The sequence below is a fragment of the Patagioenas fasciata genome, chromosome 28 (assembly GCF_037038585.1).
Source record: "Patagioenas fasciata isolate bPatFas1 chromosome 28, bPatFas1.hap1, whole genome shotgun sequence".
NCBI classification, from domain to species: Eukaryota; Metazoa; Chordata; class Aves; order Columbiformes; family Columbidae; genus Patagioenas; species Patagioenas fasciata.
This window is the reverse complement of record NC_092547.1, coordinates 4,247,156-4,269,051: the sequence shown is the minus strand read 5'-3', so window position 1 is coordinate 4,269,051 and position 21,896 is coordinate 4,247,156. Positions and strand designations below refer to the sequence as shown.

The window sequence follows — 21,896 nt, the reverse complement described above, 5'->3', positions numbered from 1 at the left end:
CAACGTAACAACAGTTGCAAGTATCCTGTTTATCCCATTAGTGGTTTATCCCTATTTTCCACCCTCTTACATATGGGAGCCCAAGAAAACCTTGCAACAGCAGTTTTGTGCATACAACCAAACTCTGCCAGAGCTGAAAGAACCTGGGACCACGGACTTTTCTACCTGCAAACCCCCCTGAACGTGGGAACCTGGTTGCCCGGGGAGCAAAACCCTCAGGGACAGTGAAACCCTCACTTGTGCTTCTCTAAAATGCAGCAATTATGGAGTTATGTGAGCTCCACATCAGAAGCAATGTTTTTCTTCGCAAATTTGGGGTGCCACATGCCTGGTGCTGCGTGGTGCAGCTGGGACTGGGACCATCATCATCACCCATCACCATCCCCACCGCTCCCTCCTCCCCTGCCACCCCTTTCCCCGAGCTCAAAATACCAGTAGGAATTGAGCCAGGTTAGAAAATAACTCTTTAGTGGCTGAGGCACGATGGATTCATGGCAGAGAACAACGTTTTCCAAAGGGGCCGAGAGTAGGATGTTGTAAAGCAGCTAAATCTGGGAGGAACATGACTCATACTGAGCATCCAGAGGGACGGCGGCTTCCAAGGCACCTCGGCACGTAGGAAAAGCTCCCCGGCACGGCCCGTGCGCGCAGCAGCGCTGCCGGTGCTGTGGGGCATGTGCGGAGCTGCGCCCGTCTCTTATCTGACTCATTTTGGTGTCTCAGGGGAAACCCTGGCATCGATAAACAGCGCTCCGCTCCCTGCCTCCGCGTTCGCTAACCGAAATCTGGCGTCTATTTTTAACCCCGCAACGCCCACGGGGAGCGGGGGGAGCCGGTGCAGCGGGTCGGTCGGCACCGGTGGCTCGGGGCTGTGTCACCGCGTGTCACCGGCTCTGCGCTGGCTCGTGCTGGTGTTTACCGGGGTGATTTGTTGGCACGTTGTCAAGCAAAGCGACACCAAAACAAGTCACGCAGGCACTTTCCGTGCTCCGTGCCGGCACCGTGCCCCCGGATGGGGTACGCAAAACCGAAAGCCTCCAGCTTGTTACTTTCCAGCACATCCCCCGGATGAGCGTGGTGTTCAACCTGCTCCTCGCCGCTGTTTTCTGAGGGTCTTGTGCAAAAGGCAACACGTGGCAGAGAGGCGAGCAAGCTGGAAAAAGCCTCCAGGTTTGCGATGAGCTTTAGATGAGGGAGTGGAAACCAAATTCAGGCCACACTGCTATTTGAGGGTCATTTTCTTGTTGGTATTTACTTGCCCTGTGCTCAGGGTGTACGCGGGCACACAGCAACCAGGACCGCTGCAAATGTGCACCGAGGTGCAGACGCAGCAACGTGAATCACGGAGCAATTCGGGGTGGAAGGGACCTCAAAAGATCATCTGGTCCAACGTTTCATGGGAAAGGGAGCCAAGAAAATTTATCCAGCGGACGGGTCGGTCGTGTCTTGGAAACCTCTGGAGATGGGGGCTCCGCCGCATCTTTGGGGAGGTTGTTCCAGTGAATGATTGTTCTTACTCTAAAAAAATCATATCAAGACGAAAGGGAAACGTGTGGTGTGGAGACAGTATATGAAATATTCTAGGGAAGAGAGAAAAATGGTGTTTATGGACATTATTCAAAGAAAGCAGTCAAATAAAACCCCTTATTTTTGTTATTTCAGAAAGTACGGGTGACAGCCTGAACTGTTCGTGAAGGAGGAAAAGCGAGGCAAAGGGATATTTCAATAACAGATGGTATATCGATGGTAAAATCATTAATCTGTATCATCTCCATCTCTGCCTTTCAGTAGTTCTGTGGAAGGTGGTGCAGGATGAAGCAGAATCAGGCCACGGAGAGCACAGCGAGAAGAGGCTTTGCTGCCTTCCCCCTTCCTTATTTTCTTCCCAAATGGCAAAACCTCGAAGCTCTTTGGGTCCCGGTCACGTCACAGCTCGTCCGTCCGCAGACTCTCAGCCGCTCTGCCTGGCAACAGCGAGAAGAGCAGCGCTTTGGTTCCCCAGCCAAACCGAGAGCAGGAAGGGCAGGGGCGAGACAGCCCGCGCCGGAGCCCGCGCTGCCGCGGAGCCGTTGCAGCGAGGTGACGCACGTCCCGGCCCGGGTGACGATCTGAAGCTTGGCCCTGCCGCGGGTTTGGAAGGGAAGTCGCAGCTGAGGTTGGCAAAGCCGCCGGCTGCTTCAGGTGTTCATGGGGGATCGTTTTGTTCCGTCTACACGGAGGGAGAGGATCCAAAAGGCTTTGCGGTCAGGGCAGGACACGTCCTGCTTGGTTTTGGAGGATCCAGGGGTAAAGCTTCCAGATGGTCCCCGGGGAAACACCTCCGCTCCCAAACGTCGTGGGTGAGAAGAGAGAGTCTGGTTGTAATTCCAGCCTAAACAAAGGCTGCGTTTAAGCAGCATCCCATGCTGGGAGAGTCAGTCCGAAGATGGAGCGGTGTTTGCCCCTTGGCATTTTGGTTGCCTTAATTTTGCGCTTCGAGGTCAAGGTAAAAGAACCATCACGAGTTCATCACCGAGTGGACCGTGACTCGTCCCTGCCATGGGGTGATACCTGCTGTTTCCTCTCCAAAGCCCCACACCGTCTTTGATAATCATTGATTCTGGGGCAGTTTTTTCTGGTTTTAGGAAGATTTATGTGGCCAAGGCTCCCAAATGCTTTTGCTCCTCTCCCTGCACATTGCAGCCCCCCAGAGCAGCGTGAGCCTGCAGCTTGGGTAGGAGATGCATTCAATCCTCTCCGACTGCTCCAAGAACCCCTATGGACCATTTTCTACCTCTGCTTAAAGCCTCATGCAGATTTTCTGCCTTGTGCCCAGGCACTGGCTTAAACGCTTCAGGTCACCTCTCCTCCAGGGCATTTCAGACCTAAGCAGAAATCTCAGCAGCCCAGAAATAACTCCAGAGACATAAATCAGCCTCGCAACCCCAAGAAATAGGTCCCCATTTCCCCACGCTGGGCAGCCTACGCCAAGGGTGGGTTGTCCCCTGTCCCCGGCCGCCGTTCCCGCTCCGTTGCAGGGATGTGCTATAAAACCTTCATTTCCTGACACACATGGGATGAGGCCAAGGGGTCGTGTTTTGGACAACCTGGCGTTTCCATGGCAACCGGCGATGATGTCAGCGCCGTGCGATGATTGGAAGGGGCCTGGGGAATGGAGAGCTCTCCAGGAACGAGGCGGGAGAGGAGGCTGGGATGGCGGGGGACGCGCTCGCCGAGGGCCGGAGCTGCGGGACAGCAGCCTGGGCGATGTTTTCCTTGGATGGCTCATGAGCTCCACAGACCAGAGACCATTCTGCCCTCTTCTTCCTCCTCCAGCTCCCATCCCTCTGTACATCCCTCAAGCATTTGATCCCCCTGCAGCCAAACAGCCCCGACCAGCTGCTCTTGCACAACACTGGCTAAAACTTCCGACCATCTTCTCTCCCATGCACGGGCATTTGCAGGATTAATCCCTCCCAGCCTTCTCCGCTCCCCCTTCCCCTGCTTTCTCCCCGCTTTGTTGCTACAGCCGCTCTCCTTCCCATCGCAAGTTCCCTCCCTGCAGGGGAGCCCCTTTACGACAGCAAAATAATTACAGCCTCGGGCAGACAAGTACGTGCGGCGCTGACGGTCGGCATCTGTTGCCGTGGGGCAGTTTGGCGGCTCTCACGCAGCCGTGTCCGTCTGTCTGTCCAGGCTTCCTGTGGCCAGAGCCATCTGATCCCGCAGTGCATCACCTGCGGGCATCGCGTCGCGGCAAAGCCCTATGTGGGATTTAGCTCCTTGGTGCTCCCAGGATAATCACACGGAGTATGGAGCTGCCAAGGAGCCGCCGTTCCGCCTGTTTGTGATATGACGGAAAAGCCTAAACGTCTCTTTTCCACGCCAGGAACAGCTGTTCGGGCATCGGCTCAAACTCCATCCCCAAACCCTCTCAGATGCTTCGCAGGACTGACCTGGACACGCAGTCACAGTCAGGGAGGGAATGAGACTGGTTGGAATTGCAGTGATGAGAAATGAGCTTCCTGAGCTCACAGAGCAGCTGGGAAACACCATTGACAATGGGCAGAGACTGAGAACAGCCATTTATCACCGATTTAATTGGTAGCTGCCAATACAATTTTCACCTGCTGCGTCCTCAGAGGACGCAGCTGCCTAAAGGTCCTTGGAGCACAGCGAGCGAACAGGCAGCTAAACCTGGCAGGTTTGATCCAGGTGTTGGTTTTAACTCCTTGTTCATTTGATGCTGGGCAAGTGGTTTAAATGACCTGTTACAAATACACATACAAATATTGTCCCGTAAACAAAAAGAAATACCCAAGGATTTCACTATAAGGCACACACCAACAAAACAGTGGTTAAAGACTGGCGACATTTGGAAGAAACCGGAGGCTCGTGGATGCCAATCTGCACCGAGTGGGGTCCATAAAGGAAGATACAATTGTGCTGCCTGTGGTAACACATCATTATTGCCAAATAATTGTTGAAAGCAAACACGTTGAGTCACAGGAGGCTTGGTGGCAGCGTGAAGATGGCACAACCACTGCGTTTTGGACCTCACCGGATTTCAGCCTAAACGGGACCGTTTTCAGCAAACGGCATCATCCCGCGCGCTCAGTCACCGCGTGTTGACTCGGGGATGTCTCTGCGCATCCGTCCTATGGACACCCAGCACCACTCGCAGCGGGGAGAAAGGAAAAATAACAGAGAGAAACCAAACAAAACGACAACACACAAGACCTTCCAAAAACGCTGCCCGAAAAGTGAACACTCAGCAGAGCAAGGTTTCCTGCGCAGTGAGAGTTGGCTGGGGAGCGGGCAGGAAATCGGAGTTTCCTGCCTGCAGAGGAAGCGCCGATCGGCTGCCCCTGATCAAAAACAAACAGCGCTTCAATTAAACAAACAAAGGACCGAAAACTTCAGCAGCTCGCGGCCTGGGTCAGCTCCAAAACGCGGCCAAATATAAGAGGCTTTGGAACCTTGAAAAAGGCCCTGGTCCCCTTCCCCATGCAGTGATGCTGTGGATGCAGGAGGGATCCGGCACCTCCTGGCCGGGTCCTGGTGGGCGCCGCTGTCCCAGGAACCTGACACCCCTGGGGAATGGAAGAAGTGGCCTCTAGTGATGTCCCAGGAACCTGCCACCCCCGGGAATGGAAGAAGTGGCCTCCAGTGATGTCCCCAACCATGGGGTTTGGTGACAGATTGCTGCCGACAGCCAGGGCTGCTCACCCCAACATCCCCTGGTGCTGCAGGCGAGGCAGGAACCCCAGCTTCATTCAAAGAAACTCCTGCTCCAGCCTTACAGCTCTAAAGGAAAGTCTGAGGAGCATTTGCACAAGGACGGGGCAGGAACTCAGTGCCGCCTGACCCTCCAGATGAGATGGGAACCCACCTCCCATCTCCACGACCGCAGGGGCCGTTTAAATCTCAGCTCTGGCAGAAGCTCCTTCCTGCCCCAGACTCATCTCAGACGCCCATGGCTTCGTTTGGGCTTTAAGCCAGGTCCCCATGTCTGGTCTCTACTCTGCTCGTCTCAGTTTTGGTTTGAGATTTAGTTTCATGTGCAGGAAGGTTTCCTTTTCTGATCTGCTGCAGAGATTTGTTGTTGTTTTTGTCCTAATGCAGATTCACTTGTCTTGAGGATAATGAATTCAGGAAATGGGAAGGGGGATCCTTTCTTATTACATTTGCACAGAGCAGGATTTATAGTCCCGGCGCTATAAATCATTCCTAGGAGCTACGCAGCAATATGATCTTGAGCCTCTCAGCGTTTCAGGGTTTCACCTCCAGTAAAGGGGCCAGAGGGTGCTGAGGGCTGCGAAATGCCCAGGAATCTCTGAGCGTTTTTCCAACTTGCTGAAAACCTTTTGTCTGCACAAATCGCAGCGAAGAGATGGATCTGAAAAGTCAGCGGGATTCATCAGCGTGCGCCCAGTGCCAGGAGGAGCAGACTCTGCTGCAGTATTTATCAAGTGAGTTACAGGGTCTGGGTCTCACTGAATGAATCACCAAAACTCAATGGATTTAAAGCGCAGGCACGAAGAGGTGGAGGGAATCGTTTTGCTTCAAACCCAAAGCCACAGGATGCCTCCAACTCAAAATTTATCTCTGGAAAGCCTATATTCCCTTCAAAGCCATGCTCTTGTCCCCAAAACAAGCCCTTTCCTCCCCTGTGAGACTATCTGCCAGGTTCTCCATCCATCCATCCAGCCCAGGGTCCTCTAAGCCGAGCCCTGAAGCTCCAACATTCTGCACAAGCCTGGTGCTCTGGGCTTTTCCAAAGCCACACTGGCCGGAAAAACCACCCTCCCAGCGTGAAAGAAACAAAGAGAACAGGGTTGTCCTGGGACTTTGTGTTTGAAAGGGAACACTTCTCTCCGTCTCGCTGAGCACACTTATCAACACGTCGAGAAATATGGTTCAAGAACAAAGGCCAGCGAGCTGTTACCAGGGAGGAGCAGGCTGGCATGGAGAAAAGGCTCGAGCAGGATGAACCGCGGTGTTACCTGCCTCCCGGCCTGCTGGGGACCAGCAGAAGCCACAGGCTGGTGGCCCAGGGTTGCGGCAGCAGCAGCGGGACCTGGTGACCTCAGGGACAGGCTCCATCTCCTCCTCTCCCTCCCTCCATTCCAGGGGTGCAAGAGGCAGCACCTCGAGACCCGACACCCTCGGCTGTAGGTTTGCACCGGTCCTGCAAAGCTCAGGATGGGTTTTGCAGAGCCGCACGCGTCTGCCAGACGCGGCACAAAGCACAGTGATTTCTTCAGTGCATTCTGCATGTGAAAGATGCCAAAGCAACAGCAAATTAGATCCGATCATGGGCTGAGAGAATCACTATTCCAGAGTCGCTGATAGCCCTGCAATGGTCTTGGACTGCAAAGGATGGGGAGCGTTTGTGGCCACAAGGGTCTTCCTGTGTGGCCACCACAGAAAAACTCATCATTTAGCAGTTTGGTGATATTATAACAAGCAGGTGCAGCCATCACAAATTCGCTGGATGTTTGAAGCTCAGGGAAGATTGGTTTTTGCCTCACCTGGTTTGTTAATGGGGGGGGAAAAGAGTTTATCTGTTTTCCAGCATTATAGCTGCTCACTGGTTCTATTTCCCTTTAAAGTAAGCTTTCCTGATGAATTAACCAAGCCCAATTAATACATATTCAAAGTCCATCTTCCTGACGATGCAAACACAACGCACGGCTGGGTCTGTCCAGGAGACGCAAGCGGAAAGTGTCACTGTAAATAAGGCCATGGCTGGGTACCTGTTGCTTCCCATCCCCATGCACCACGCAGCATCAAACACGTCACATCGCTTCAATCCCAATTTACCAGCTGTTCCAGGTGGCCATTTCTGGGCGCTTTGTCCCTGTTTCCCTTCCCTGCGTGACAATCCCTCTTAAGCAACCCCAAGCTCAGCATCACCAATGGCCCATAGAACCAGGATAATGAAAGCCAAAATCTGCCATAGTCCATCAAGGACCACTAAGTTGGTGAAGGGTTTGGAGGGGGAAACACGTGAGGAGCAGCTAAAGTCACTTGGTTTGTTCAGCATAGAGGAGACTGAGGGAAGAGCTCGGTGCAGAGAGGTTCAGGATGGACATCAGGAAGAGGTTCTTCACCCAGAGGGTGCTGGACACTGGAGGTGTCATGGCCCCAAGCCTGACAGTGTTCAACAAGCAATTGAACAATACCCTTGGACCCTGTGGGGTTGTCCTGTGCAGGGACAGGAGCTGGACTCAATGGAATGGAGCATCTCCCATGTGAGGAAAGGCTGAGGGAGCTGGGGCTCTGGAGCTGGAGAAGAGGAGACTGAGGGGGGACTCATTCCTGGGGATCAATATGGAAAGGGGCAGTGTCAGGAGGATGGAGCCAGGCTCTTCTGGGTGACAACCAGTGACAGGACAAGGGGCAATGGGTGCAAACTGGAACACAGGAGGTTCCGCTTAAATATGAGCAGAAACTTGTTCGTGGTGAGGGTGGCAGAGCCTGGCCCAGGCTGCCCAGGGGGGTTGTGGAGTCTCCTTCTCTGCAGACATTCAAACCCGCCTGGTTCCTGTGGAACCTCAGCTGGGTGTTCCTGCTCCATGGGGGGATTGCACTGGATGAGCTTTCCAGGTCCCTTCAACCCCGGACATTCTGTGACTCTGTCCTTGTGGATCCCTTTCAACACGGGACATTCTATGCTTCTACAATGCCAAGAAGCTACATCAAGTAGAACAGAGAAGTTGTGGAGTCTCCTCTGCAGACATTCCAAACCCACCTGGACACAACCCTGTGTGATCTACTCAAGGTGAACCTGCTTTAGCAGGTGGGTTGGACTAGATCATCTCCAGAGGTCCCTTCAACCCCAACCAGTCTGCGACTCTGTGATCCCACTGGTGCCTCCCACCCTTTCCCAGTCTGCCCACTGGTGTGACACCAGGGCTGGGGGGGATGGCTGGGGCAGGGCGCAGCACCGATGACGGCAGCGATCCCTTGCCAAAACATCCCAGCAGGGACAATACACACGGGCCGAGTGCCAGGACACGGTCTGAATGCGGAAGGAATGGCCGCTCTGAGCGCTCCCGTCTGAGTCTTTTTTAAACAACGTCTGGTCCTTCCTCCTGCAGAATTGCACCCTGGCCTGGCGGATAAAAGGGTGGCTGATGCTGTTCCATCCCTTGCTGGAAAAATACATGCAACATCCCTGGAAAGTTGATTGCTAATATGGAAACGCTGGCCAATTTCCTTGTTGTGCGAGAGCCAAGAACACAGATGAGCTCCTGGAGGCTGCTATGGGGGGAACTGTGGGCACAGAGGTGGGGAAGACTGTCAGTGGCAGTAAAGTTCTCATCTCTTCCTGAAAAATCAAGGGAACACAATTACGCCTCTGAAAAGCTCCATTAAATCCGAAAGCTTCATCTCCATTTATATTAACACGTCAGCTCCTGCTGGAAAAACGCCGGTCGCAGGCAGTAGCACAACAGCTCCAGAGGTTTCCTCCTGCTGCAGACCTGAGGTCTGCTCAGTGTCAGCTCTGGAGATGCTCATTTCACCTCATTCTGCTACTTTAAAAGCCAATTTAACCAACTCCAACTCAGTCAATGATATTTAACGTGAACGTTGCTTCCCTTATGTTGATGGGTTCTGATCCTCGCTGGTGTGGAGTGATCCTGTTCGTGTCCATCTAGCCTGGTGTCCACCCCAAGCATAAGAACAGACCGTGCTCCAACAGCTACCTGAACCAACATAGAACCCCAGACCATCTGAGTAACGCTTTAAGGAGTAAAAAACCTGTTCCTTAATACCTTCTTTCATTGTTCCCTGTTTCTAAGGTCCCAGATCACATTGTTTTCTTTGACTGCCATATTATAGCAGAAACAGCCAGTAGGTTTCCTCTTCCAAAGGCTCCTGTAGCCTCTTCAAGGCATCGCTTCCTAAAACACAGCTCATAAAATACAGCAAATATGCCCTACAAGTACAGTGGGCAGCATCAGCATTCCGGTTGTCCAAAAGAATCCGCTCCAGTCGGGTGAAGACACAGTAAAGACACAGCTGTGAACTTTACCTGCCCTGGTATCCTATTGGGCCCTATGGGCAAAGAGGGACATGTCCTCCCAGTTACCTGGGTGGTGGCCAAATCCTGCCCAGACTCATTTTCCTAGAACAGATCCAGCTGTCAGCATCTGGCCTGCTTTTTCTGTTCTCAGCTGCAGTCTTCCAGTGTTTTCTACCACAAAAATATCACATTGTTTGCATGTGCCCATGTTTACCCCGTTAATCTGAATTTCCCTTTATCAGCCCCCTTTCCTCTTTTTGTTTTTCTTGCCTTTTCCATGTCCAAGTCACCAGTTGCTTCTCCTAAAGCCCCTAACGGGAGGATCCAACCTATCCAGGTTAGAAGTGCACATCAAATATCTCCTCTTAGCTAAGAGGAACATTCCCAGCAGAGCATCCTCCTCCATCCGCCTGCAAAGGGAGCCAAGGCTGAGCCGCTCACCTGGGCTCGTCCACCTTGGCTTGGATGAATTCCACCTGACAAGCCTACACGTGGGATGAAGGAGACAATAGCTCCAATTAGGAAGGTTTCCAATGGGTTTATCCCAGATTTGCTTTCCTGTTCTAGGGCAGAAGACAGAAATTTGGGAAGCTCACCTGTAATGAAAGCTTTATCTAAGGATCAGTCACCATGGCATGGAGCCTTGCTATGGACTTCCAGGACCAGTCTTTACCATGACCCACCCCAAGGACCTCAGACGCCCTGGGGTATTTCCTAGGCTGAGATACTGTTACCTATAAATCGCATTTCAGAGCAGACACCAGACACTGGAGACAGATGGAGACAAAGAGGAGATGCTCAAAGCGGGGGTACCGAGACACAGGGGTCATTAGATAACAGCATCTGGGTGCTATTTAATTGCATGTCATCGACTTCTCAACCTGCGGGTCATTCCACTTCACGGTGTCTCCGGTCGGGAAGACTGAAAGAGCATCTGTTTCAACCAAAATGATTCTGAGACTTCCCCCCAAGGCCATTTGGTCCCACCAGCACGTTTATGGCCCCTCTCAGCAGCAGCGCTACAGGCGCTTGTGGTGTTGGTGTCGTTAACCAGATTACTGAGCTAACATCAAGCAACTGTGGTTAAAAGCAAACACGTAAAGCCCAGTTTAACCACACTGTAATCACACAAGTTCAGTGGCAGATGTGAACGGGCAGCTGAGAAACGGGAAAAGCGGCAGAATGGCTGGAGCACCTCCCAAAAGCAGCTACTGCTGCATCTCAATGGTTTTCCCTCCTCTGCTTTCTCAAGCTCCGGTGGTTACCAGTCTGCTAAGGAACAGGCCAAACACACCAACATTTCTCTTTGGTGCACAATATTCCCCATTTGCTGAGGTACATCTCGTACGACTGTCCTTAGCCCAAATTGTATGCAGCCCATATGCATCACCTACAACATGCATCACCTACAACATGCATCACCTACAACGTGCATCGCCTACAACGCGCATCACCTACAACGCGCATCACCTACAACGCGCATCACCATCGTTTTCCCCCCATTCCCCTAAGTAACATGAAGCTAGGGAACACATTTCAAGTTATTCAGCAGAGAGAGGAGCTGATAAAGTGAGAGAGGGGACGTTTTGACCTCAGACATCCTTCAGAGTCATCGTCCCTGCTCCTTTGCTCCCGCTGTCACCCGGGCACCACGTGCAAAATAAGTTTGCGTTAACGGTGAAGGCAAAGAGAGGGACCACGGCAGCAGTGAGAACGTCAGAGCACGCGAGAGCCCGGGGAATGCAAACACCTCGAAAGGAAAATCTCACGAGATGAGCCTGTTTTAGCTGTTTGCAAAGGCCTGGAAAAGGAGCAGCGGGGAAGCGCCCGGAGCGCTGGGCTGTTCTGGTGCACGTCGAGTGGAGCAAGTGTCCTGGGAAGCTGCTCTGGAGGACGAGCTGGCAGGTTTACAACATGCTTTTTTTGGCAGCATACAATCCCCTGGGAAGATCTTAAAGATTTATCTGGGACAGGCCCTCTTGTCCATCACCATCCCCGTGTGAATCAGTTACAGTTTCCTGGGAGGGTAAGACCGGGACCCCATATTGGAAGTTGCACATTAGGCAGCAGCTTCATCACTCATCCCAAGCTCCCTTTATTAACATCCACCACACTGCTGCTGACATGTCCTGTATTTTTGCCTCCTGCTTTTTGTGCAGGAAACAATCTAAACAGATCACTCGGACAAAACTACACTCCGGATAACACCCTTTACAACGACAACACACACTGAGCCCATCTGCTTTCTGCGGTCCCCAGCACAGAGCATGAGCCACCCGTGCTCTGCACCAAGCAGAAACTCCCCCTGCGCTCCAGCCCATCTCTCACAATTTAAAACCGACTGGAAAATTCCTATGAGGCCGTTCAAGGCAAGAGAGCAGAAATGCCAGGGACGGCGGCAGGAAGGTCCGCAGCATCCGCACCACGCAGCCCTCCCCCCGAAACCGAGCGTCCCTGGATCATGGAGGCGTCTCCCACCCAGCGCCGTTCCAAGCTCCGCTTTCGGCATCGCCCCCAGGCTGTGCAGCCCCAAAGCTGCGGGGAAGATCTCCCTCCCTGCTCAGAGTCTCGCCGGATTGCATCATATTTGTTTTTCTTTGCCTTTGAGATCAGGATTCCTCCCACCTTGCTGACAGCCGGGTTGTGCTCGGTCTCACGAGGAGGGGACCTGGAGGGTGCCCCAAATCCAGGTGCGGGGTTGGGTGGCAAAGCTCCTCCAGCACCCGTGTCCGATGGGATGGGGACAGCATTAGCGCTCTACTGGGCAGCGCTGGGTGGGCTTCAAGAGTTTTAACATTTACAGCACCTGCGCTTGTGCTGTACGATACCTCAGGACCCCGACGCCGCCGGACGGACACACGGACACGAGCGCCCACCGGGAACGGCCGCGTTTGCAGACGCGGTGACCGGCAGAGTCACCAGCAGGCTACTCACCCTGGCTTTGTCCTTGCATCCAGAGGAATTAAAGCCCTTGGAGATGAGGTCTCATTGTTCAAGATGTGCTTAAGGGAGGCAGCTGCTTTCTTTATATCTCAAGATACACTGAAGTTCAGGAAGAGAGAGAGAGAGAAAGAGAGGGGACGGCGAAAGGGGAGGGACTGAGAGAAGGGCCCAGAGGCCGTATAGAATGACAATGGAAGGAAATGCTTTATCAAACCTAGAAAGCCAACCCTGTCCTGGGAACACAGAGGGAGGAAAAAAAAATAAAGAAGAAAAAGAATAAAAGAAACTTGCAGAAGAAAAGCGAGTTTGGCTGCCCTGGGTTCCTCCCTTGGCAGCACAACCCTCCTCCCCCAGCCCCTCTCTCCCCAACACAATGCGAGCCGGTGAAAGCCGTCAGGCTCAAACACTTTTCTCATTAAACAGAGAGAAGTTGCAGTTCTTAAAAAAAAAAAATAATAATAATAAAATAAATCCAACCACCAAACCCTGCCCGGGAATGGGAATGTGACGCTCTTCCCCCTCCCCCGGCTCCGGCCGTCCAAGTTTCTATGAGTCAAACGTTTGCAATGTGTTACCGAAATGTTAGCAAGCTGGAATGCGGCATCCGAGAGGCTTTAGCTAATAAAACTTTTGTTTGTTGGCGGGGAGAGAGTGTCACCGGCAGAGAATTCGGTTCTTCTTCTTCTGGCCTTTGTTTTTACCCTCCATGTCCTGCCTGGAGAGGGTTAAGTGTTGTGCAATGCTGGGGGTGGCGTTAGCCCAGCGCTCCGGTCCCCAAGAAAAGGCGAATTGCTCTGCAAAGCAAGAGATCGAGGGAAACAATGTGATAGAGCAGGTGGGAAACTGAGCACTGGAGAGAAATGGAGTTGTACAGCATCCAAATGCACAGTTAGGGACAGAGCAGCTACTGAAACACAAGTTCCCAGACACACACGTTGAGATTTTAGGGTCAGAAAAGCACTATTTCCTCATCGGATGGTCCTCACGTTTGTCCCAAACTTTCATCTGAGACAACCAGTTGCTGGGCCCAACATTTATATAGAGTTTTCCAGAAGGATTTGCACAATCATCTCATTTTCTTCCTCAATAATCTAACAGACTAACAAGGAACACTTTAATGATGTCAAGTCATCACCCAAACCGGTGTCTTTTTCATGTTTGATTGCACCTGGCTTTAACTTGATTATTGTTATGCATTTTATCATTTTTAAATCTAGCTGAATCCAGCGTTTTTCACTACATGTATGGTTGAATAATGGGTTGAGAGGCTTCTGGGTTTTGATGTATTGAACAGACGAAGTTCCTTCAATATCTCACTACAGTCGCACTCCCTCCTGTTCCCACTCCAGTGCGATGAGCTGATCGCTGCCCTACCTGAAGCCATCCTGCCCTCCGAGGATTTGTATGCGGAAAAATGCACCCATTTCAAACATGAAGTCAGCTGCGATCAGCAAAAAAAGCCTAATCTGAAGACTTCGTTTTGAATTTGCTCAGAAAAGTTAAGCCAGCTGCACTATAAGGTGATAATACTGTTATATTTATAATGCTGAGCGAAAGTTTCAAAAGCACGGAACTCGTCTAGATGCCCATATCTAATTTTCGGTGAAGTTTTCAGCACTTAGAAAGCAAAGTTGTGGGAGGTGAAGGGGTTGGTTCCTCTCTGCTCACACCAGAGGTGACGTTCTGCTGTGTGCCAGTTCTCGGCTCCATTCCCACTGCTGTCCCCCCACTCCCCGAGGATCTTGGTCTCACCACCCACCTTCTACTGCTCATCCCTCCACTTTGATCAAGGAGAACCGCTGGTGTTTGTGCGGATGGCTGAGGGATGCAGATGTAGCATCCTCCACTAGATCAGTGGAGGAATTTGGGCCATAGCACAGGAGTTTTGCCTCTCTGAGCTTTTGAGCATCTCGTGGTGGGAGCATAGCCTGGTCCTAGAGGGTTCCTGAGGATGGCGAGAGCAAGAAGGAAAGTAGGAGACTGGGGGAGAATCAGAGGGACTGTCCTTCAGTGCTTGCAAGCCTTCATCTTTCCAGAAGGTGGCTCCTTCCATTGGGGATTCCCAGCCCCAAACCATTTCCAAGGCTTGTACCCTTCACCTTCCTGAAGGAGTCTGTCTTCAGGGTCCAGCTCAGGAGGAAGATGATAACGCTCTTCCTGCCTCACCCATTGCCCCCCAAAATGTTCCTTTTGATAACAGCAGTTGGCCTAACACAGGAGGCCAGCTTCAGGTTTTGCCTCCTTCTTCAGCAGCCAGGAGGGTCCCCCGGGAGCCGTACAAAGGGATGGACCCACCTCGTCCCCTGGAGCTGCCCCGCTCTGTGCAGGGGACACATGAGCCCTCCCGAGAGCCGAGTCCAGGCTCCCTGCCCCATGGCTGGATCATAATCCACCTGTCCTGGCTATTTCCAGCCCAAGCACAAATCATCCTTTAACGCCAACTGGAGCAACGTCAATGGCGAAGAGGTAGCATGGTGGCCCTTCCACCACCACTAAACCCCAAGTGATGACAGCGAAGGTGCGAATTCCTGAGACTAGAAACAGCTCAAGCCTTTTCAAAAGCAAAAGTTTTGTTTTGCCATTACAAGGATGAATGGGAAAATTGCTCATTTGTCCTCTCAATTGTCAGCAACAGCAGAGCAAGCTCTGGAAGGAATCTGGGAGGGATCCATTGAACTGAGAAAGCTGAACTGAGGGCTGATTTGTCCCCTAAAGGACAAGGCACATCAGTGCAGTCCTACCCCAGAGAAACCCCACTGGTTAAAAGCTGTTCTTGGGTTTTTCTGACTCTGTTGTCAGATAAAAGAACACGATAACCTGAAAGAGGAAAAAAGGACAAATAAAGATCACGGGGAAAGGAAATGGCCGAGGCAAAGATGAGCTTAGGAGAGAGTTTGGCAAGCGGCCACACAGGATTGAGTGTCCCCAAACAGGATCACTCAAGCTCTGGGCCCCAGCCAAGTTCTTATAACGAGTGACAAACTTTTACCTAGTTGGATATCGGCATCATTTGCATGTTAGGTGTGAGGACACAGAAGGGGCTGCCAGAAGCAGAGTTGTTTAAAGGCCAGGCAGAGATAAGAGATACCGCCTCGTTTAACAAAGAGACATTTCCATATCTAAGGAAGTGAGGCAATCCTGTCTAATTAGGAAGACCGACCAAAGCCTCCCAGGAGAATGAAAGAGGGTGAAAGATGAAAATCTTTGTGTTTCAAAGGCAGAGGAGACCAGCCAGGAAAGCTCCTGTTCCACCAACTGCAGAACCCAGAAGATGATGATGTGTGGCAGCGTGAGCACTGGGAGTGGATATGACGATGAATCTAAAGAGGTTCCTGGAGGTGTCCACGGTGGGAGATGTGCATGAGGGGTTAGGGATGGCCACCCAAAGTCAGTTCTGTCCCAAAGAAGTTCTGTCTCTGTCAGAGGCACCTGAAGCCAAAGGCAAACTCTGAACGCGACTCCAGGACAGACAGACAGCTGGATAAGAACAGTTGCTGGTTGGAACAACAGTTGCTGGGCAGGAACAACCCCAGGTTCCAGTATAAGTTGGGGAATGAGCTATTAGAGAGCAGTGTAGGGGAAAGGGAGCTGGGGGTCCTGGGGACAGCAGGGTGACCATGAGCCAGCACTGGGCCCTTGTGGCCAGGAAGCCAATGGGACCTGGGGTGGGTTAGAAGGGGGTGGTCAGTAGGTCAGAGAGGTTCTCCTGCCCCTCTGCTCTGCCCTGGGGAGACCACACCTGGAATCTTGTGTCCAGTTGTGGCCCCTCAGCTCCAGAAGGACAGGGAACTGCTGGAGAGAGTCCAGCGCAGCCACCAAGATGCTGGAGGGAGTGGAGCATCTCCCGTCTGAGGAAAGGCTGAGGGAGCTGGGGCTCTGGAGCTGGAGAAGAGGAGACTGAGGGGGGACTCATTCATGGGGATCAATATGGAAAGGGGCAGTGTCAGGAGGATGGAGCCAGGCTCTTCTGGGTGACACCCAGTGACAGGACAAGGGGCAATGGGTGCAAACTGGAACACAGGAGGTTCCACTTAAATATGAGCAGAAACTTGTTCCTGGTGAGGGTGGCAGAGCCTGGCCCAGGCTGCCCAGGGGGGTTGTGGAGTCTCCTTCTGTGCAGACATTCAAACCCGCCTGGTTCCTGTGGAACCTCAGCTGGGTGTTCCTGCTCCATGGGGGATTGCACTGGGTGAGCTTTCCAGGTCCCTTCAACCCCTGACATTCTGGGATTCTGTGACCCTTGTCTGAGGACCTGAGGTGCACATGGCTGCTGTGACACAGAGCTGTTGACATCTCCTGGAAGAAGAACATGGGCAGTAAGGAGAGCAGGAGAAAACAGGCCATATGGAGCTTTTGGGGTGGACTAGCACATGTGGGAGCTGTGAGCACACACAGACACCCCCAAACTGCAAAAGGGGGTGGTGGGCTCATGCTGGAGAAGGAGCTGGAAAGTGGCACCAGTGGGAACAACCAGGGATGGAGTGGGCAGTGATCAGGGCTTTCAGGAGCCACCCGTGACCCATCCTCTGAAGAAAAGCACATGCTGACTCCTTTGAACTCCTGAAGTTGTGCAAATGCTAAGCCCCAGCGCTCTAATCTGTGCTGGCATTTTCCAAGAGCTCTTCTTCAAATCTTTATGATGAAAAAGAAAAAACCAACAAACCCCCACACATTCCAGCGGGTCCCGAAATCCCCAGCTATGTACAGAGCTCTCCCAAAGGGAAATCTTCACGTAGTCCATGAGCGCTTTTTTGCCATTCATACAGCCTTGTGGGCTCAGCCTGCTGCATTTGAGGATGTACATGGAGGGGAGGAACCACAGAATTTCAGGGGAACTGTAAGCTAGCGCACAGGAACATAAAGACGCACATGGAGAATACTCACACCATGCAGGAACGACTATTTCTTCCTTATACCCAGTCTAAATCTACCCCGGTTTAGTTTAAAACCATTAACAAGGAGAAGAGCTTGGTCTTGGCTTCCAGCAGCCACAATCCTGCTCTCTCATCACCCAAGATCCACCTCCCTGCCCCAAGGGTGAGCGGAGGAGGGAACAGACACTGAACAGACCATCGGCGGCTTAAGAGCTGTAGGAGCAGCATCAGTGGGCGCTGCGGGATGTGCGAGGCAGGGGGAGGAGAGCTGCCCGGAGCCGCATCTCTCCATAGAAGGCAGGAAATGAGCAGGTTTGTTTCTTCAGAGGAGAAGAGTTATGTCTGCAAGTCACGCCGGCTAAAAATACTCTGAGCTGTTGAGGACCAGGGTGTATGAGAAAGATCACTTGGGAGAGACACCGCAGGGTGCTGGGTGCCCGTGTCTGGAGGGAAGGGGACAATGCCATGTGTGTGACACTATGGCCCCTGTACAGCCTCTGCAGGTGAGACCCTGGGGTGACATTCAGCAGAGCTCAAGACGCACCAAACTGGGTGCTCTCTGAACCCTGCCCACCTGGTTAAGCTCTTGTTTGAGGTTCTGAAGTGAATACAACAGCTTGGCTCAACCTATTGATAATTAGCACACAAAGTCATTCAGCCTGGAGAAGAGGAGCTCCAGGGAGACCTTAGTGCGGCCTTTCCGTGCTTAAAAGGGGCCTGAAGAAAGATGGGGACAGACTTTAGAGCAGGGCCTGTTGTGATAGGACAAGGGGTGATGGTTTAAACTAAAGGAGGGAGATTCAGGCTGGACATAGGGAAGAAATTGTTGTCCCTGAGGGTGGTGAGAGCCTGGCCCAGGTTCCCAGAGAGGTGGTGGATGAACCATCCCTGGAGACATCCCAGGCCAGGCTGGACGGGGCTCTGAGCACCCTGAGCTGCTGAAGATGTCCCTGCTCATGGCAGGGGTGGGTAAGGCGACATTTGAAGGTCCCTTCAACCCAAACCCTTCTCTGATCCTATGATTTGAGCCTCAGTTATGCTCTGCAGGTTCTCTGCATCAATATAGCGATTTTACAGGGAACAGAGGTACAAACCCCCCCAGGTCACCCCAGGGGGACTCAATGTCCCTGCGAAGCCCAAAGCAGCACCCACCGCAGGGGACACCAATGAGGCTAAAAGCCCTGCGGAGGGGACAGCTGCACCTGCTCCCTGTCCATGTAACACACAGGCAAGACATCCACCATCAACAACATTCTGGACACCTGAGGTGACATGGGCAGGGGACACAGACTCACAGACCTCACCCCAGAGAGCTTCCCACTGGGATGCACTGAGGGTGACTCCAACAACCACATTCCTCATGGAGTATTTTCCATTAATAGCTATTCAGCCACCACAAGCCCCAGTGAAGAACAAGGGCTGGGTTTCTCCTAGCTCCAGGTCCCTGAGGATGGAGAAGGTGGCACATGAGCCCTTCAGCACGCCTGGAGACCTCACCCAACAGCAGACCTGCTCCAATCATTTCATTTCTTCTCCAGTTTCAACTCGCAAAAAGGTGTTTTAAGTCATTTTTCCCCCTTCTGAAAAGGCTGGTCCCTTGTGGATGACTCCACAGCAAAGGCGTGAGGAGGAACTGGCCTGGCCTGGATCCCAGTAAATCACAGTTCAGAGACAGCTGAACTCCATTTTGTGCTTATTAACCCCAACCCCACTCCATTTGTTTGGCCTGTCTGAGGCTATAAATAGTGATGGGAGCAGGTATGGCTGGGGAGAATTGTGTGCAGCTGTTGAGCACAGATTCCCCATCTTTCAAATAATAAAAAAATAATCCAGCAAACAGGAAGACTATGGCTGGGAAATAAGAAGCAGCTGTGAGGAGAAGGGGTGAGGTGTCATACAGGGAAGCCTGACTTCAAAACTTGCTGGATATGTATGAGAAATTTCACAGCCACTTGTCTCATCCATCATCGCACCCGTGTCCCGTGGTGGGTGACAGAGGTAGGAGCATCTCCAGGCAGAAAGACCTGCAGAAATGGCTGTTTGCTCTCATGGTGCCATCAACAATCTCTTGCTGTGCCTTCCTGGTAGATCTTGGTCACCACAGATAGATGGAACGTCAGGAACGGGCAGGTGCTGGATCAAGGGAGCTCCAGGTTGATTCTTTTCCTACCTGGCAATGAAAAGCTTCGAATAGCCATGGTGAAAATCTCTGCACATACACAAACCTAAGATACAACCCAGGGAGTGAAGGGGAGGACTAGGATGAAAACGTAGAGGTGAAGAAACACAGAATCATAGGATGTCCTGAGCTGGATGGGACCCACAAGGATCATCGAGTCCAACTCCTGTCCCCGCATGGGACAACCCCAAAGTTGACCCTGTGTGCAGAATTCCTGTACAATGAAAGGCCAAAAGCTCCTTATTCAAGAGATTCCCCTGTCTGAGGATGCTCACACCAAGACCCATGAGTCCCAGAAACAAGCTAAGTTAAAAGAACCTTGGGGTTATAAAGTCAAACACCTAAATCTTAAAAAGCAATAAAACAATGTACACCGTGCAGCATTGTTTTGTCCCAATTGCACATATGCATTCAATAAACTCATTAATTATATTATCTATACTACCTTTTCCAGAAAGACCCCTGTGTGCCTCACCAGTGTCCTCTTGCCACCGATCAGCAGAAGGTGCTTCTGTTCCTCACTGTGATACATTTTGGAGCTGCCAAAGAGAAGTACACCGGGCAAAACAATGCTGTATTAGCAGACCGCACAAAAAAGGTCCCCTTTGGCCTCTGCATCAGCCTGAAAAGCACCTAATTATTAAAAAGGAATCCTTGTAACAGCATCCAGGGCACTGAATTTTAGTGTCAAGCATAGGACGGTTGCTTTCAGTGTGCACACACAGCAGAAACCCACTGGAGCTGTGGGTGCATTTAATTTTGATAAGTTCTGCTCTCAAATCAGAGCTTGCATTTTTACACAAGTATAACCTACCTGGGTGTTGCTGGGTGCATGTTTCCTTAGGCATTTGTATTATTTAATATCAATTGATTTAAACTGATCATTTTCCCCTCTAGACTTTCCCTGGGCAGATGGTTCCACAGCCGAGTGTATCTCACTGCAAACCAGGTTTTAATTGGACTCACTCACATTGACCAGGCACATGCTTGCTCCTGTTCCCTTTCCATCAGCGTACAGACAGTCCCTGTCTCCTGCGACAATAAATTGCAATGAGGATGCCATAAATCGAGCCTGGACCCCCTTAGCTGGGGACATCCCTCCTAGATGGATTTATTCCATGCTCCTGGAGGAGTTCAGAGATGGAAGGAGCATTGTGGGGGCAGAAGGATCTTCCAGCTCCAAGGGACGATGAGTTACTACAAGGACTTGGTTACAGTTGGCATGGTGCTGGCGTGGAGGAGGCTCGTTACTGGCCACTAATCACTTGGCTCTTCATCCATTTGTCTCCCTGGCTACAACAGCAGCTCCAGCAACAGCCACTTGCACCTGAGCTGCTGCTCTGGCAGATGTTGCATCAGTTTAACGTTTCGCTTGAAGACAAAGCTCAGGGAGGGGAATGCAAGTGCTCAGCTCATCCCCTCCTTTGGATACAGATGTCAGTGTCTGAGCTGGCCAGGTAAACCCAGATGCGTGTGTTTACCTGGCGTTTCTTCCACATCACCGCAGGTGTTCCTGGTGTTACCCAAAACCCCATAAACTTGCTCTTCCACCCTTGATCGTAGCTTCCTGTTTGCTGGGAGAGCTCGGGGTGAGAACAGCATGGTTTGGGTTTGTTTTCATGCAGGAGGGGAGGGCTGCCTGTGTTCTCACTGCGGTTTCGGCAGCTGCTGGCGCAGGCACCCACAGTCAGGTGTGCTGCTCACCAGCGACCGCGCCGGCCTGATTCGGTGAGAAGGAACAGAGGGGGAGCGGAGATCAAGGGGTTCATCTGCAAAGGAAGGAGCTTCCAACCGAAGGGCTGCCTGCTCGGTAGGTTTGTGGCCAGCGAGCTCACCCCTCCCCGGCGAGGCTCAGAGAGCTTCAACCTCAACCTGACGCTCCTGTTCTGCACCTGCCACTGCTGAACTGCTCACCCCACAGAGAGGACTCTTTCTTAGAATCAGAGAAGGGTTTGGGTTGAAAGGACCTTCAAATGTCACCTTACCCACCCCTGCCATGGGCAGGGACATCTTCAGCAGCTCAGGGTGCTCAGAGCCCCGTCCAGCCTGGCCTGGGATGTCTCCAGGGATGGTTCATCCACCACCTCTCTGGGAACCTGGACCAGGCTCTCACCACCCTCAGGGCAACAATTTCCTTTTATCCAGCCTGAATCACCCTCTTTTAGTTTAAAACCATCACCCCTTTATCACAACAGGCCCTGCCCAAAAGTCTGTCCCCATCTTTCTCACCGACCCCTTTATAGCCCAGAAAGGCCGCACTAAGGTCTTCCCCAGAGCTTCTCTTCTCCAGACTGAACAACCCCAGCAAAATGCAGCAGCAAAATGCAGCAAACACTCAGCAAAATGCAAAGGCCTGGGATGAAAATGAGAGACCAGCGTCTCTCTT

The 21,896-nt window shown here is 52.1% G+C and overlaps 1 protein-coding gene across 3 annotated transcripts in view; it reads right to left on the bottom strand.

Annotated features, from left to right (window-relative positions):
* The window catches only part of HDAC7 (histone deacetylase 7), a 97,061-nt gene extending 84,289 nt beyond the window's left edge, over positions 1-12,772 (bottom strand). Inside the window, exon 1 of one of the 3 annotated variants that reach the window (XM_071800052.1) lies at positions 12,449-12,772. In XM_071800052.1, the coding sequence (XP_071656153.1) occupies positions 12,449-12,467 (19 nt within the window). In that variant the 5' untranslated portion in view covers positions 12,468-12,772. The remainder of the gene's footprint in view (positions 1-12,448) is intronic. The other 2 variants (XM_071800048.1, XM_071800051.1) reach the window with 2 other exon arrangements.
* Positions 12,773-21,896: the final 9,124 nt, after the last annotated feature.